The 15,187-nt window shown below is 39.0% G+C and overlaps 3 protein-coding genes across 5 annotated transcripts; 2 read left to right on the top strand and 1 right to left on the bottom strand.

Moving 5' to 3' along the window:
• The first annotated feature begins 1,388 nt into the window (after positions 1–1,388).
• iba57 (iron-sulfur cluster assembly factor IBA57) lies at positions 1,389–4,372 on the top strand. The gene is made up of 3 exons (XM_079648102.1): positions 1,389–1,873; positions 3,200–3,549; positions 3,667–4,372. The coding sequence occupies exons 1-3, from the start codon at positions 1,533–1,535 to the stop codon at positions 4,056–4,058; spliced, it is 1,083 nt and encodes a 360-aa protein (XP_079504228.1). The 5' UTR covers positions 1,389–1,532; the 3' UTR covers positions 4,059–4,372.
• jmjd4 (jumonji domain containing 4) lies at positions 4,373–6,958 on the bottom strand (the record flags this gene model as incomplete). The annotated part of the gene is made up of 6 exons (XM_079648098.1): positions 4,373–4,896; positions 4,998–5,144; positions 5,250–5,517; positions 6,214–6,339; positions 6,426–6,591; positions 6,706–6,958. 6 exons carry the CDS (start codon positions 6,956–6,958, stop codon positions 4,561–4,563), a joined length of 1,296 nt encoding a protein of 431 aa, XP_079504224.1. The 3' UTR covers positions 4,373–4,560.
• Positions 6,888–14,462, top strand: snap47 (synaptosome associated protein 47). Of its 3 annotated transcripts, none has more exons than XM_079648100.1 (5): positions 6,888–7,022; positions 8,262–8,783; positions 8,972–9,474; positions 9,759–9,883; positions 12,965–14,462. In XM_079648100.1, the coding sequence occupies exons 2-5, from the start codon at positions 8,287–8,289 to the stop codon at positions 13,109–13,111; spliced, it is 1,272 nt and encodes a 423-aa protein (XP_079504226.1). In that variant the 5' UTR covers positions 6,888–7,022; positions 8,262–8,286; the 3' UTR covers positions 13,112–14,462. The 3 variants fall into 3 exon arrangements, with proteins under 3 accessions (XP_079504226.1, XP_079504227.1, XP_079504225.1); XM_079648101.1 differs by lacking the exon at positions 6,888–7,022 and adding an exon at positions 7,397–7,632 and having other exon boundaries at positions 9,755–9,883; positions 12,965–13,100; XM_079648099.1 differs by lacking the exon at positions 6,888–7,022 and adding an exon at positions 7,401–7,632 and having other exon boundaries at positions 12,965–14,461.
• Positions 14,463–15,187: the final 725 nt, after the last annotated feature.

Raw genomic sequence — 15,187 nt, 5'->3', positions numbered from 1 at the left:
CAGAGCCCCTCCTCCAACACACACGAACGCGCACATGACCAATGAGGGCACGAGATAAGTTTGTGCAGATGGAAGGCTGACAGGCTGGTAGGCCGTCCAGTTATTTTAGCCGAGCCGGCTAAAATGATTGGTCGTGCCTTTACAGCGCCACGGCTTCCACAGATGACATATTTGTATGTATTTATTGTCAAAGCATTTAATATATTCATTGCTATCGGGATTTTAAGAGCATTCCATGGAATATAACAGAAAGTGTTTCTGAAATAAATTACATAGACTAACCCACATTTAACATTGGTTTATCATAGTTTTTGTTCAGTAACTACAGAAGTATGTGTGCTCAATTCTTTAATTATCATCTGATAACATCTGTTAAGGAGTTTTAATGAGCAGTGAATGTATATAACAATTTGGTGGGAGCAAGGTTAAACTGCATGCTTGTACTGCACATTGTGTAATTATAATAAGCTGAAACTGAAACTAATAATGACAATATAACTGATATGGCAGACATTGTACATGTGTCATATGTAACCTTGATATAGACAGTGCTCTTATCATCCTGGTTAATGTATATGAATATAATAATGATAATAAAATACAGGTTACAAAAGTTATCAAAAGCTAAAACGTTCTCCTGATTGTTACTGGTTAACATTGATGTTATGGGAGTCCTATCAGGAAAAATTCAATATCCTTTAGCAAAGAAAGTTAATCAGGAAGGGAAAACTGGTGAAACAGTAACACATTTGGTTTAAGAAAGACTATCATATTGCAGTATGTTAAACTGGATCAGAGTCAGAGAGAAGAGAATGGAGACATGTGTTTGCAATTTAGAAATATGTTGGATGGAAAAATCAGTTTTGTAGTCTGAAAAGAAGTTTACTGTATCTTTGTTGAACCTTGACAAACGTGTAAAATATTATATGAAATACTTTGAGATTTGGATAGCCATTGGTCAGACACTTGTCAGAAAAGAGAGTTAAAAATGCTGTTGATTGAAAACACAATTATTTATTTCTAACAAATGTAGCTACATCGATATTATTGTTCATTTTATTCGCTCAATGTTCTCTCCTTTGCATATTCCTTTAGTTTTGTTTGCTTATTTCAACATTTAGAAAAAAAGAAATGATTGTCTTGTCAGCATTATTCATTATCACCGGGTGCCAATAGCATTGTTCAACTTCAATATAGTTCAAAGGGCATCTGCCTAAATATAATTGTCACTGTACTTATTTTATCTGCAAAATAAATCAAGTTCATGTTATTATAATAATTGTTAAATATTCAGTTTTATTTATACAATATGTATGCTCCAGACATAAAAATAGTGTAACTGGGGGGGCAAAACCTGGGCAAAACCCAGTGTTGTGTTATTATCGAGCAATGCATTGTGGGATTTCAAAATGGAGCCCCGGCTGCTGGAGTCAACTGCGATGTCCTGTGTTATGTAGCCGTCGACCACAGTCAACAAAGGCAGTGTGTCCTATACATTAAACAGTGCACACACTCCTGTGACATTATACAACATGGGGGTTCTGTGTTTCGCCAGGGGAGCGTTCACGTCCGCCAGAAAATACACCGGTCGGCATTTGTGCCTCACGTTTTTCTCCGGTGTTTCGGCTCCAGGGGGTGTCCGTCTCAGAGGGTACAGCCAGGACACTGTGGAGAGAAATGTTGCAGGACAGTTTGTATGCTATCACCTTCCTCAAAGGACCTTACTCAAAATCCAGGGACAAGACACGAATCCGTTTCTTCAGGGAATTATAACCAATGACATGAATCTGCTGGAGGAGCCTGGACTCACAGCCATGTACTCACATGTTCTAAATGTACAAGGGAGAACACTTTTTGACATCATGTTGTACAGGTGCAGTACTTTTATAATACTATTTAAACTACATGCATGTGTTCAGTGGACACAGGAGGGAGCGGCTACTTATCTTGGGAGTGCAGTTGCAGGCGTAGATACTCGCCCAACAAACCTCAGGGTTTTTAAACCCAGTGTTGTTTATACAACCTGGATCAAAAAGTGATATAACACAGTGTTTGAGCTTCCCATAAATGAGTCCGAGTCATTTTTAATGAGATTAACAGTCTACAATTTACATCAGTCAAAATAGTAGAAGAGGTGCATCTGTGTGTTGTACCTAGTTTTAGGTTTGATATGTGACAGACATTTGAAAGACACAACACTAATGCTATTTTGAATACCTTTGTGCTACAAACATTTTTTTACTTTTCAATAAAAAAGGTTGCTTAATGATCAATAACATATATATATATATTTATAGAAAAAGGACTGCAATCCTCTAAAAGACGTGTGCTACCAGTGTTTAACTACATAGCTGCGTTAATTTGGAGTCACTGGGGTCACATCAGATTCAGCATCTTAAGCAGCTTAACTTTAAAAACAATATTTGTTGAAAACAGAAGAAGCCCTGAAATGAAATATAAATAGCTGTAAGAAAACAATGGTAATAAATATCCACCAAAATGTACTGCACACACATAACCTCATAACTTCTAGCTCCAGGCAGACAGCAAAATGTAGAATATTTGGGTCTTTAAAAATTAGCTAACAATATTGATACAGCTGATTTGGACTAAGTTTAAAATATATTTAGCACTCTGATGGTGATACGTTCTTATACGTTGCAATTCCATTACACTTTAAAAATGTGAATTTGGTTTCTTATAGCAGCTATTTTATGGATTGTCTCTCTTCCATTGTTTGCAGGAAAGCTGATAAAACTGTGATGATTAGGAGCTAATCACCTTTTGAGATATTCCATTGTTACAAAGAAATATCTTTGTAAGCTTCTGTGATTTTACAAAAAGACATAGCAAACCTATATTACTCAGTGAAGTCTCCTTTTGATGGAAAGATGGCAATACACAGAGGTTACTTTTTAAGGACCTGTACATATTTTAGTTGGCAGTGGATTTAATAACCAGTGATACTTGAGTTCTTAGTAACTTTGCCTAGCAAGCTGGACCTCTAATCGAGCTATGCTACGCATCTTTTTGTGCTATTCAAAAGCATCTCCAGGAAAAATAAAAATCCTTATCTCTATTTGTCCAGTCAGATTAACTATCAATGTATCACAATAGTATGTTTTGTATTAACCGATAGTAGTTTTTATGATTTATTTGTATTGTGTGTGCCACTTAATTTGCTGTATTTCCTTTTCAGTCTGAAAGAAGCTGATGCAGGGCCGGGCGTTTTCTTGGAGTGTGACAGCACAATTAAGGACTCCATCTTGAGACATCTGAAGATGTACAAGCTCCGCAGAAAGGTCAACATAAACCCCTGTCCAGAGCTGTCTGTATGGGCAGTGCTCTCAAAGCAAAAGAAAGCAGGTCAAGAGGCCGGTAAACCTGAGCTCTCCTTCCCAGACAAAGCTCTTGTATGGGAGGCTGATCCTCGCACTCAGGAAATGGGCTGGAGATTGGTGTTGGACAGTCAAGATAACCCCTTGGATATCATTGCATCATGTGAGAAAGGTGACACGGTGGACTATCAAAGACATCGCTATGCAATAGGTAAGGTCGGGTAGAATTCTTGCAGATCGTATTTAAAAGTTAAACGAGGATTAAGAGTGTGTATGCACATGTTCTCTTGACACTTTGTTTACTTCCTCTGTTGTCATTGTTGTCTAGGACTTCCTGAGGGAGTGAAGGACCTTCCCCCTGGGGTGGCACTGCCACTAGAATCAAATCTCGCCTACATGCAGGGTATCAGTTTTAGCAAGGGCTGTTACATTGGCCAGGAGCTCACAGCCAGAACTCATCACACAGGGGTGATCCGTAAACGCCTGATGCCAGTACGCTTGTCAGCTCCTCTCCCAGACCTCGAGGACGCAGCAGCGCTGCAAACACAGTCGGGCAAGCCAGCTGGGAAGCACCGAGCGGGGGTTGATGAGTTGGGTCTGAGCTTAATCCGCATGGCTCATGCCAAAGAAGCGTTGACACTCAAATCTTCTGATGACACCACAGTGGCAGTTGAGGCCTCTGTGCCAGCCTGGTGGCCTAAAGACGTGAAGAACAACTGAAGAGAAGGACGTTTTATAGTTCCCTAAAATGTGACGCACATTGAATCTGACAGACTTCTCCTAGACTCAACCCTGAAGTACAGTATGTTACACTGTCATTGCTTAACAGCTGTGTGGCACCAATCCATATTTTTGAGTGATTTTGTTTTGTTTGTTATATAAAATCTAGTTTTACAGTGACACAAATGTAAAGTATTAATCACGACAGAATTATTCTATTTATCAAATCTATTGCAGCACTATACAACAGGACGTACGAACAGTCGTTTGGTATTGGTGGTTGTTGAATAAATATGAAATCAATACAAACTCAATTACCTTTGTGTATTTTTTATTTTATCTTTTGTATCTGTCAGTGCAAAAGAAAACATTCAACTTGTAAAACTCCTCTCAAGCTAAAGATGAAGAAAGACTTTTATTAACTTATTTTCACTGAACATATTGGCACTTTACATTCAAGCCATTTCCAGGCGATAACATTGTTGAGACAACACTGCACATGTTATTCCTGATAAAGGAGATGCTGCCCCCTTGTGGATTGTATGGTGTCCCGAATTTGCTGTAACATGGTTTCTGGCTGCAAAGTCAAAGTTGAATGATCGAGCCGCTTAAAATCTTCATTGCAGAGAAGGCATTCAATTATGTGAGCCACTCTTTGGAGGTCAAAGGCAGCATGGTAAGGTCCAAGTGTGGTGAGGGTCTCCGAGAGATGCCGAGGGTAATCGGGGGAATTCTCAGAAGAAGAGGCATTCAGGACAGACATCCGGTGTTCAGCAAGGATTTTGAGGAACGAGGCAAATTCTGCATAATTAATGCCAGAGCAGGCCTTCATAATGACCTAAAAAGTAAGAAACAATAATGACTTTAAATATAAGATTGCTAACATTCATGGCAGCAGCATGTTTCAAGAAAGCATGTGAGCTAAAAAGTCTGAAGTACCTGGCAGTGCTGATGCCACGAGTCCATCGTGTTTCTCCACTCATCGATCTCTTTTTGAACGGACGATAGCTCACTCTGAAGGAACTGCCACATGATGTCTACGTTACAGCCATTCAACCAGTTATGATTTATAGAGATGGTGTCCTCCTGTAATACAGTCATTTAAGAGAGAATTTGTGGAAGTAGAAGTTTGGTAAATAGCTGTATCTATTATTGAGTCATTTTTGCATTTGGTGATTTTATACTTCTTACCAGATTATAAACTTGATGGTGCCACCCACTGGGAACAAAAATGATTTCACCTGCCTCTTGTATAATTTCAAGAGGTTGACAAGCTTCCTCAGAGCGGGGAAAAAGGGTTCTGTCTCGAAGCTCAGCTGATGTTACATCGTAAGGGAGGTTGCCGTGAGTGTCCCTTAAAAACTCCTCCTGACCGGGAGGATACAGGAGCCATTTCTTCCTGCCACAGATGTTTGCAGACCAGCTGTAGGAGCGAAACACATCCGCGTGGAACGGAGTCCTGGGGACAAGAAAGTGAATATGATTGATAGACGTCCCACATGTGTTGCCTCAAAACTATAACAACATTAAAGGTCCCATGTCATGCTTTTTCGGTTATTACCCGTCCCCTTGCGTGTTATGAAGGTCTTTATGCATGTAAACGGTCTGCAGAGTCACAAACCCTCAAAGTACACCCTGTAGCGAGTAAAACTCTAACACAGAAAATACCTGTCTATGCCGCCCCAGAACGCCTCATTGGAGATTTCTCTTTTTCCATTGTTTTCTTCCTGGGTACAGTGACGTGCCCATACCCAAATGGACCCATTGGTCCAAATGGACCAATCCGTGGAGCTCCTCACACACTCTCTTACTGTTCTTACTGCTGTCATTTTCTGGTTGCTAACGCCATTGTAACACATAATCATTGATGTTCCGCTGTAACGGTGGTAGACCATAGTGGTAGACTCATCAGAACAGAGTGGGCGAGCTGACCAACAAGCCGTTTAGGACAGAGAGTGAATACACATACTATACAGAGATGCTGTATGAGAAACTAATGTGAGTTTGGAAAATTGCACAATATAAATCTGTTCTAGTATACCTCAACAATGGAATTATGAGCAGTAGAAATGGCCATGTCATGGGACCTTTAAATATATTGAGACCAAGGTAACATAATCTTGGTTTTACCAACATTATTTTACATTTTTCTTACCAAGAGCCTTTAGGTCCCATGTAGACAAATCGGTAGTCATCCACTTCAAGTGTATCCCAGTATTCATTCAGCCAGTCAGAAGAGAAGAAGACTGGTGTGCTGTAAACATTATGCTCTGGATAGTCCCTGTAGAACCACAATAATAGTTTCATACAGTAAAGTATTTAGAAAAATGTGCTTTACAAATATGTGTTATCTGTATCAATTCATACCTTGCCATGTGCCAGTCTTTCAGATAGAGACATCCTTTTGGTGAGGAGTGGCCATTCTTGATGTATTCCTTCCAGTAGTGTATAAATTCTTTGAAAGGCATTACTTGTTTAGGGTTTGCATTGTACTCCTTTGCATTGCAGTTTGCAACAGGAACAGGAGTCTCATCTGAAACAAGCAACAAACACATTATTAAATAACACTGCATGACAGCATCCAATGCAGAAGCTGCATCATGATACATAGTAGTTTGTTAATATCATAAGTAATAGGGCTATATACCAAACTCTTGCAGCAGTTTCTGGAAATTCGGCTTCCCTTCCTCAGACACCCATTGTTTTCTACACTTCCAGTCCTCTGTAAACCTTCGTGAAAACATGCATGGGTGATTGGGAAGCAAGTACTTCTTAAAAAACTTAGAATAGCTCAGATCCTTGTCGATGTAGTCTACAAAATGTGAAGACCAGAACTGTTCGTAAGACGGTCTTGGTATTTTTACCAGGCTGCAGCAGTTACGGTACGCGTCCCTGTCCATAATTGTAAACAAGAACTGTGCTAGCCTGTTAGCTAAGCGGTCAGCGTTTGGACAGCAAACGACGGTAAGGAAAAGCTAACCGGTCGATTTATTTTACATTCACTGTTACATAACGTAAGCCTTTTCAATTCTACTGTCAATCTTGGGCTATATCATGCTAGAAAAAAACATAATGCTAAAATTATTTGAAAACATGTCGCTGAATATGACCCCATCCCGAAAATAGCAACGTAAGGTTCCCGAAATACACACAGCATATAGAATATATTTGTTTCTATTTATTTTAAAGATTAAACGGTATGCTATTTTAGCTTATTCAGAAACCGCCGTCTTAGTTAAAAATAATTATGTTTTACAAAACCTTGTCGCGATAGCCTTTTGACAGCAGAATATTCAAGTCGGACAGTAAATATAGCCGTGCCTCTGAGTGACGTCACTTCCGTAATAAACAGCTTTAAAGAGAGGAGTGTAGGGTAACACTGCCCAGGACAACAAGCTAATGTTGTCGATTAATGTCTTGTTAGACTGATATAATGGTCCAAGAGGAAGTGATAAATGCTAAGAGGGTTTATAACGTTTTAATGACGCAATCGTAAAGGCCGTTTCTTATGAAGATGTCAGGGTAAACGCCTCAGCTCATCTGCTTCTTGGATTCCTTATTATTACACCCTGAGGTACGTGTATGTTTTTACTATCAGGACAATTGAAGACATAACTAAAAACAATGTCTTCATAATGTAATTTACAGCAAAGATGTGTGCATTAGCAGTGGTGTAAAGTAACTTAGTGGTTAAGTAATGTTCTTAAGTACAATTGCGAGGTAATTGTATTTCAATTGTCTGCTACTTTTTGCTTCTACTCCACTACAATTCAAAGGTAAATCGTGTACTTTTACTCCACTATATTTATGTGATGTCTTTAGGTACTTGGTAGATTCGGGTTAATGATGTGAAATATAATCAACACTTAAATAAGACTTTTTCACAAATGTACAAGCTACCCTGCAGAATACAAAGTATTTAAAACTACCTGCACACTTTGATGCCTCAATATGTATAATCAAAACATATGATATATATTATTATTCTGTAAATGGCCGATCTGCATAATGAGTACTTTTGTTACTGTAAGTATATTTTGAAGCCAATACCTTTATACTGAGTACCATTTTGATTGCTGGACTTTTACTTGTAACAGAGTATTCCTACACTCTGGTTCTTCATCATTTACTTAGGTATAAGATATTATTACTTTTTCCATATCTCTGCGTAAGTGTAGTGCATATGCATATTTGTCGTTCTAGGTGAATCAGTGTAACTCCTTCCAAAATGAGCCGGGATGCTCCTATCCACAGCTGGCCTGGCTCCTATTACATCAACACTGAGAAGCGGTGGGAAACTGGCACCCTGTCCCTCACCAGGACCTTGGTGCGCTTTGTCTCTAACCAGAGTAAGGAGAGTCTTACCAGCTTTCGCCTTTCCAGGATCATGGATATCAAGATGGAGTCATCCAGTTTCATCTTCAGCACTCTCACAGTGCTTGAAGAGGGCAATGTGAAACACTGGTTTGGTTCCCTTAAGCCTAACAGGGTGGTGGTTTATAACGTGTTAGAGCATTTTTGGAGGGAACGCCTCCTGTCCCCTGGCTCAGAGGCACGGGGGGCCGAATGCAAACCCTCTAAAGGCAGTGAGCTGATCAGCCTGGTGGCGGGGGCCCAGAGAAGATTGGAGGACTCCGGCAAAGTCCTCAGCCACCAAGGAGAGCAGTTTGACAATGCGATGCAGGGACTGGAGAAGATTGGCTCAGATCTGGGCGTGGCTGATAAGTAATTATCTCAACAAATTCTTAACTCAATGATATTATGCACTTTTCTATTTGGAAGTCTTGTTCATGTTTAATTTGTGTAGTGTGGACTGCTATCACTAAGTAGTTGCAATGCAAAACAAGCCTAATGTAATACTAAAGCAAGTCATAATCCCATGAATTATCATTTCCCTTTTTACTCGTTTGCAGACTTTTGTCAGAGCTGGAATCTCCCCCCTGGTGGCCATTTGGTAAACTCCCCTGGAAAACTCAGCAGGAAGCTAAGGTGGAGGACGCTGCAAGAGCTGTGGCCCGTTCAGCAGCTGGTAAAGGCTCTGGTAAAAATAAGGTAATCGCAAGCATCCCAGCTATAGTGACCAAAGGAGGGGACTCAGACTTAAAACCTGGATGCTTGTTGGTGCTGGTGTCCTCACTGGAGGTGCTAGACACAAACTGCCAACTCATTCACCGCTTTGAAAGAAATGACATTGACGAAGTTAGAGTGCACAGTCCGTATGAGATCACTGTAAGACAGCGGTTCATTGGGAAGCCGGATATATGCTACAGGTTCCTGTCTGCCAAGATGCCGGAGGCAATGTCGGTGTTAGAGATTCAATACAGAAAAAAAGTGAAGTTCACTAATGAATACACGGCTTTCAGAGCAACTCCAGTTTCATCTCCGTCTGACACAGAGGGGCAAACCTGGAATGAAGGTAAGGCATATTTTATATAAATAATGTTCCACTGTTTCCACATCTAGCATGAAATTGACCACTAAGTGGCAGTAAAGCTCTATGTTTCCATTTCTAGCCAAATGTAAAAACATTTCATGCACATGACTTTTGGACACGGTTATTGGTGTCTTTCCTTGACAGAAATGTGTTTTGATGAGTCACTTTGTCCTGATTGCCACAGTTACTTTGAGTTTACTGTCTGGTTTTCTCATAAACTACATATGCACTCTGCACTTATTCACATTCTCCACCCATGGAGTCAGGTCTGCTTCAGAGGTGCCAAGACACGGAGCTCCCACTAGAGGTCCCAGCAGGAGCGCTGTCCCAGCTGCAGGTGCACGTCCTCCAGCCATCTGTCAGTCAGTCTGAGGCCCAGGAACTGAAACAGGTGAGACCAGTGTTAATATATCATGCATACACCAAGGTCGCTTTTTTTATGTTTGTATTTATATGTATTTTAATAAACAACCCTATGGTTTTAGTGAAATGTATTTTGATTCCAACCTTCCATTCACTATAATGATTTTAAGTTTTCATCCTGTATGATTAAAATGTTATTTAGTGAGACCACAAACCAAAGTCCATCCTAGTTTTAAGAGTTGGAAAGAAACCTGTTCAGTTTTTGGTCAGACTTTACAACGTCTTTCCATTCAGAACTTCTCAACGCTGAGAAATGTTAGCGACATGGTCTGTGGCGGCAAAATGTAAACAGTGACGCATATTCAGAGCTATGATTCAGATATTTGTTTTGTGTGTGTGACATACTATTCCATATCCTAAATAGATATACACTGTAAAACATTTTAGTAATCTACTTTTGTTAAATTATGCTTAAATACAAACTGCAAGCAGCATTGAGAGGTTTGATTAATTTTATAAAATGACACTGAGGCTCTAATTGTATATTTGCTGATTTTTATGTTATTTTAAATGCATAAAATATACATGTTCGGTAAATATACCTCAAATTAGTCATTTTTGCCCATCTTAAATTGTATCAAATTGCCCATACTGATTAAAACTTGTTAAATTATTGAATATCTCAAATCAAGCCTCTCAAAAGTTTCAAGGAAAGCAACAACTGGCTCCTAAGAGGGGACAACACCCTCTCCATAGGGCTTTAGAGATGTAGGGAATCACACACCCAGGACATTTTAATCCTTCCTTGTTGTAATTCACATCTCATTTCTGCTGATATTTGTTGCCAGACACTCTTGGTTCTTTTGAGACTTCTTTGCTCTCTAAACTGTTCTCATTGAGATGGATTTTGAGCAACTCTGAAACCTAGCTAAAGTGAATAACAAAAAACACATTTCTACTAGGTTACCTGCAGCATTGCAGATGTTGGTTATAATTGTGCAAGAGAAAGAAGAAAGAGTGTGACTTCATTCTGTGTTTAGGACAACGTTACTCCCCTATATCTTACATAGCAAATAGATTTTTACGCTATATTAATGCTCTGAAGGCCATACCATAGAACCTTTTAAAGGAAGAAAGGTATCGTTTTGAAGATATTTGTAAGTACGGGTCTCCAAGATTTGGTTAGGAACTAGTTCTCAGGGTTCTTTCAGATCGGATAATATCTGGGCAATCAGTACCACGACAACTTTATACCTGTTATTGAATTAATTTGTGTTCACAATAACAATGTAAACTGTTTCACTGTTTTCTTTGTCTATATAATCATTGTTCAAACAAATGTATAATAGCAGTGTCAGCAATAGGCCATTTATACAGGTTGGTTTATTGTGTTCATAAATGGCGCATTGTCTAGAGCTGATAATGTTGCAGACTTCAAAGGCTGCACATTTGAAGTTAATGCTATGCTTCTGTACACACCCTACTCTTATTGTAATTCATGTCGAGATTAAAATCTACAGTGGTGCAACTTGTTCGGAGGGTCACTGAGTTTAATTTCCTGCACTAAGTGCTTTAGCAAATATTCCCCTTTGTCCGATCATTTTAAACCAGTATTATTGTTTGAGGTTGGAAATTCCTTCTTTAATATCAGCACAAACTCATTCGTAGATTTCGTGTACTGTATTTTCTATCAATTCAAAGTCCTTAAATTACCCCGCTCATCCACAAGACTAGCATTAAAGCTCATGTGCTTTTTCAGTTCTAGCCTAAATGTTTAATTTTAGGGCTTTCTACATGACTTAAATCCTCTCACCATTGTATAAGCAGTAGCTAAAAATATTCATTTTCTGTGTTTATGTATGACACAAAAAGTCCTGTGAATGTTAAATGCAAGTCGTGATTTAGTCATGTTCCCCCAGTTGAAATAGTAAAGTCACAGACCTGGGTGAGCGAATACATTTGCTCCTCTTTGTGTATTGACATACTATCTGTTTTTCAAACAGCTGTCTGGACTTGTTACTGTGCTCAGTTGCAATGACCGCGTGTACCGGCCAGTGAAAACTGACTTAATGTCGGTGGATGTGTGAGAGCATGTGTATAACATAATATTAGTTTAGAAACGATGGTGGTGGGGTTGGGAGTAGTGTTTATAAGGTTGTGCTTGGCACATCACCTTGTATTTAAGTTATTCCATCAACTATAACATACACAGTTTTTGGGCCATGGAGAGGAAGTTGCATATTCCTTAAAATCACAGAGAGCAGAAAAACAAACTGTATTGTTTATAAATGATCCCAGGAGATTAGGCACCAAGATATTTGAATATGTTTGTAAGCTTTTTATTCTGCATAATATAACATAATATATCTGCAACATGAGTATCGGTTTGGTGTTGACTTCTCACCTGCAGACATTTAACAGCAGACCGTTGTCTTTGTAGCGAAAGTGATCCGAAATAAACTCTGAATGAAATGAAAAATTCCCTCTTATCTTCCCCATCTCTGTTTCACAAACACACTCATTCTCTAACTCACTAACGCAATCTGAATCTATACACCTCTCTTCTCTGAATGTTCCACCCTCCCCAATGTTCTGTGTGTGTGTGTGTTTGTGTTACTCGTGTTGTGGGGACACCGTTAATTTGACACTCACAATATGGGGACTCGCCCATGCAAAAAAAGTCCTCATAACATAAATCCTTACGCTATAGGGATTTGTTTCAAGTTTAAGTTGAATTTATGGGGTAAGGGTTATGATTAGACTAGTCAGCATGTTAGGGATAGGGTAAGTCTCCTGGAAAGGATTGTAAGACAAAGTCCTCTAAAGGGATGAAAACGTGTGTGTGTGTGTGTGTGTGTGTGTGTGTGTGTGTGTGTGTGTGTGTGTGTGTGTGTGTGTGTGTGTGTGTGTGTGTGTGTGTGTGTGTGTGTGTGTGTGTGTGTGTGTGTGTGTGTGTGTGTGTGTGTGTGTGTGTGTGTGTGTGTGTGTGTGTGTGTGTGTGTGTGTGTGTGTGTGTGTGTGTGTGTGTGTGTGTGTGTGTGTGTGTGTGTGTGTGTGTGTGTGTGTGTGTGTGTGTGTGTGTGTGTGTGTGTGTGTGTGTGTGTTGTAGATGCTAATGCAGCTGAAGAACCTTGCCTTGGAGGCAGAGACAGAGCTGGAGCGGCAGGATGATGTTCTGAACGACCTGACCAGCTCCACTGACCGAGCCACCATGAACGTAGAGAAGCACACCTGCCGCATGAGAAAACTGCTGTAGCTGTGACAGCGTCCCCATGCCCCCCCTTAGGGATGCACAGCAAGCTTCCTAATCGTCTTCATGAGGTTGGTAGAAAGTTGGACCAGCAGAATACAGCAGTTGGGACATGCATACTCAAGATACTTGACAACATTTTTGTTATATTATTACATAATCACACAGATTCAAGTTTACGGAAAGTACAGGAACTTGACACTTAACACATTTACCAAAATCCCTGATATTTGCCTTTTAGGTTATGAGTTTTTTGTTTTGTTTCTTTTTTTTTATTTGAAATAATTCAACACAGCTTACTAAGCATTTCATTTGTCATTACTTTGTGGAGTTGCCATTTGTAAAACAATTGCCTAAAGTAAAAGCGGCACCCAGTTGCCCATCCAGCACTATGTTAGGTCGATGCTGATGATTTGGCTCTGCCTATTTAACCTATTGGCTTTGGAACCTGAGTTGTATATTGGTAAATAGCTTGCATCTAATGCCTTCAGAAAGTGAAATATAACAAGCCTTATTTTTTATCTTTGAAGAAACACATTTGTTTTATTTCAGTTGGGCGGACATATTCCCCACTAAATAAGGTGTAAGCAATAGAATGACGGTTAAAGCTTTCCTGTTGCGTCACATTAATATCCTTGATGATGGAGTGCCAGTCTTTCTTTTTATAACCTTTGCTTTCACATTATTGTCCTGCTGTATCTGTGTTTCTTGTCCTCTCCAGACATTGTCTCTGTGCTGCTTTATGTTGCATGTGTTAATATTGCTGCGTTGTATTGCATCGAGAGAAAGGGTCCCAACCTTTCTAAGATATAGCCGAAGACTGTAAGCGTGCAACTTGTTCTGGGAATCTTGAAACCAGAATCGAAAACACTTCCATGATTTGTTTTTAAATAATGTAAACTAAATACTCCATAATTAGCTCACAATCTACTGTATATCTTGTGAACAATTGACAATTTAATTCTGTATAATCTGTAAATGACAGATGCATGTATTGTGATTTTATTGTGTTCGATTATTACTGTCAACTTGTAATTAGCTGAGAGTTATACTTTAAATTATTTTTAAAATAATAATTTCGGAGCTGTAAATACGCTTCTTTTGCTGATGATACTAAACTTGTCCTGACATTGGATAGAAATAAACGATCAGCTATAAATACAAAGGGAAAAGGTACACCTGCATCTGTTTAAAGCAAACACATGGAATACATGAAGCAACACTTGCATTTTAGATATTGGAATAATTTAATTATTTAATTCTACTGAAAAGTATCACAATTGTTGGCCTGTCATAGCATGATCTGAAATAAAAGTAAGTCTCCAACTATCAAAAGTAAAACTGTTTTTTTTGTTTATTTTGATACATTTAACAATGCATTCAACTTTGTTTAGTTAGAAGAGTTGCTCAACTGCTCTTTGATATAATTATTAAACGTTAAGACTGAACGGTACAGGGTAAAAAACACAATTGGTTTTCCGCCTATAAAACCCTATGAACTTTCCATAATTATGAACAAAATCAAACAATTCATTACATTCTTTGTTCGACAAGAATATAATTTCAAATGATGCTGTGTAACCCACACTTTAATAACTGCTGCCAGCTGTGTTGGAAAGAATATGTTCATCAACCATACAATCATAATCACTATAAACTGTTCATTCAAAGTATTCACACCCCTTCCATGTTTAACGTTTTCCAATGTTGCAGCCTTAAGTTGAAATGCACTGCAGTTAATCATTTATTGCTAGTGTTATTTAAAAAAACGAAATAACCAAAACATGACATTCTCCTTGACACAAGTATTGAGACCCTATGCTATGTCACTTGAAATATGGCTCAGGTACCTTATAATTATCCTGATCATCTCTGAGATGTCTCCAAACCTCGATTAGCTTCACCTGTGGTAAACTCAAGGGATTGGACATGATTTGTAAAGGCTGTGTTTGTCTCACATCTGACAATGCTTATCAGACCAAACATCAAGCCATGAGCTTAGACCGGATTGTATTTATGTCCAGAATGTTTAAAAAACATTTCTGCTTTATTCAAGGTTCAAACTTTGAAACAATCCGAACT

Source organism: Notothenia rossii, assembly GCF_949606895.1.
Source record: "Notothenia rossii genome assembly, chromosome: 9".
In the NCBI taxonomy this organism is placed as follows: domain Eukaryota; kingdom Metazoa; phylum Chordata; class Actinopteri; order Perciformes; family Nototheniidae; genus Notothenia; species Notothenia rossii.
The sequence above is the reverse complement of the archived record's forward strand: the minus strand, read 5'-3'. Positions and strand labels throughout refer to the sequence as shown.

Bases quoted from the DNA above. Each gene is read 5' to 3' on its own strand.
- snap47 (XM_079648100.1), top strand. From the start codon at position 8,287: ATGAGCCGGGATGCTCCTATCCACAGCTGGCCTGGCTCCTATTACATC. The intron at 8,784-8,971 runs GTAATTATCTCA...ACTCGTTTGCAG, and splicing joins GATCTGGGCGTGGCTGATAA to ACTTTTGTCAGAGCTGGAAT. The intron at 9,475-9,758 runs GTAAGGCATATT...CCATGGAGTCAG, and splicing joins GGGGCAAACCTGGAATGAAG to GTCTGCTTCAGAGGTGCCAA.
- iba57 (XM_079648102.1), top strand. From the start codon at position 1,533: ATGGGGGTTCTGTGTTTCGCCAGGGGAGCGTTCACGTCCGCCAGAAAA. The intron at 1,874-3,199 runs GTGCAGTACTTT...TTTCCTTTTCAG, and splicing joins TTTGACATCATGTTGTACAG to TCTGAAAGAAGCTGATGCAG. The intron at 3,550-3,666 runs GTAAGGTCGGGT...ATTGTTGTCTAG, and splicing joins AAGACATCGCTATGCAATAG to GACTTCCTGAGGGAGTGAAG.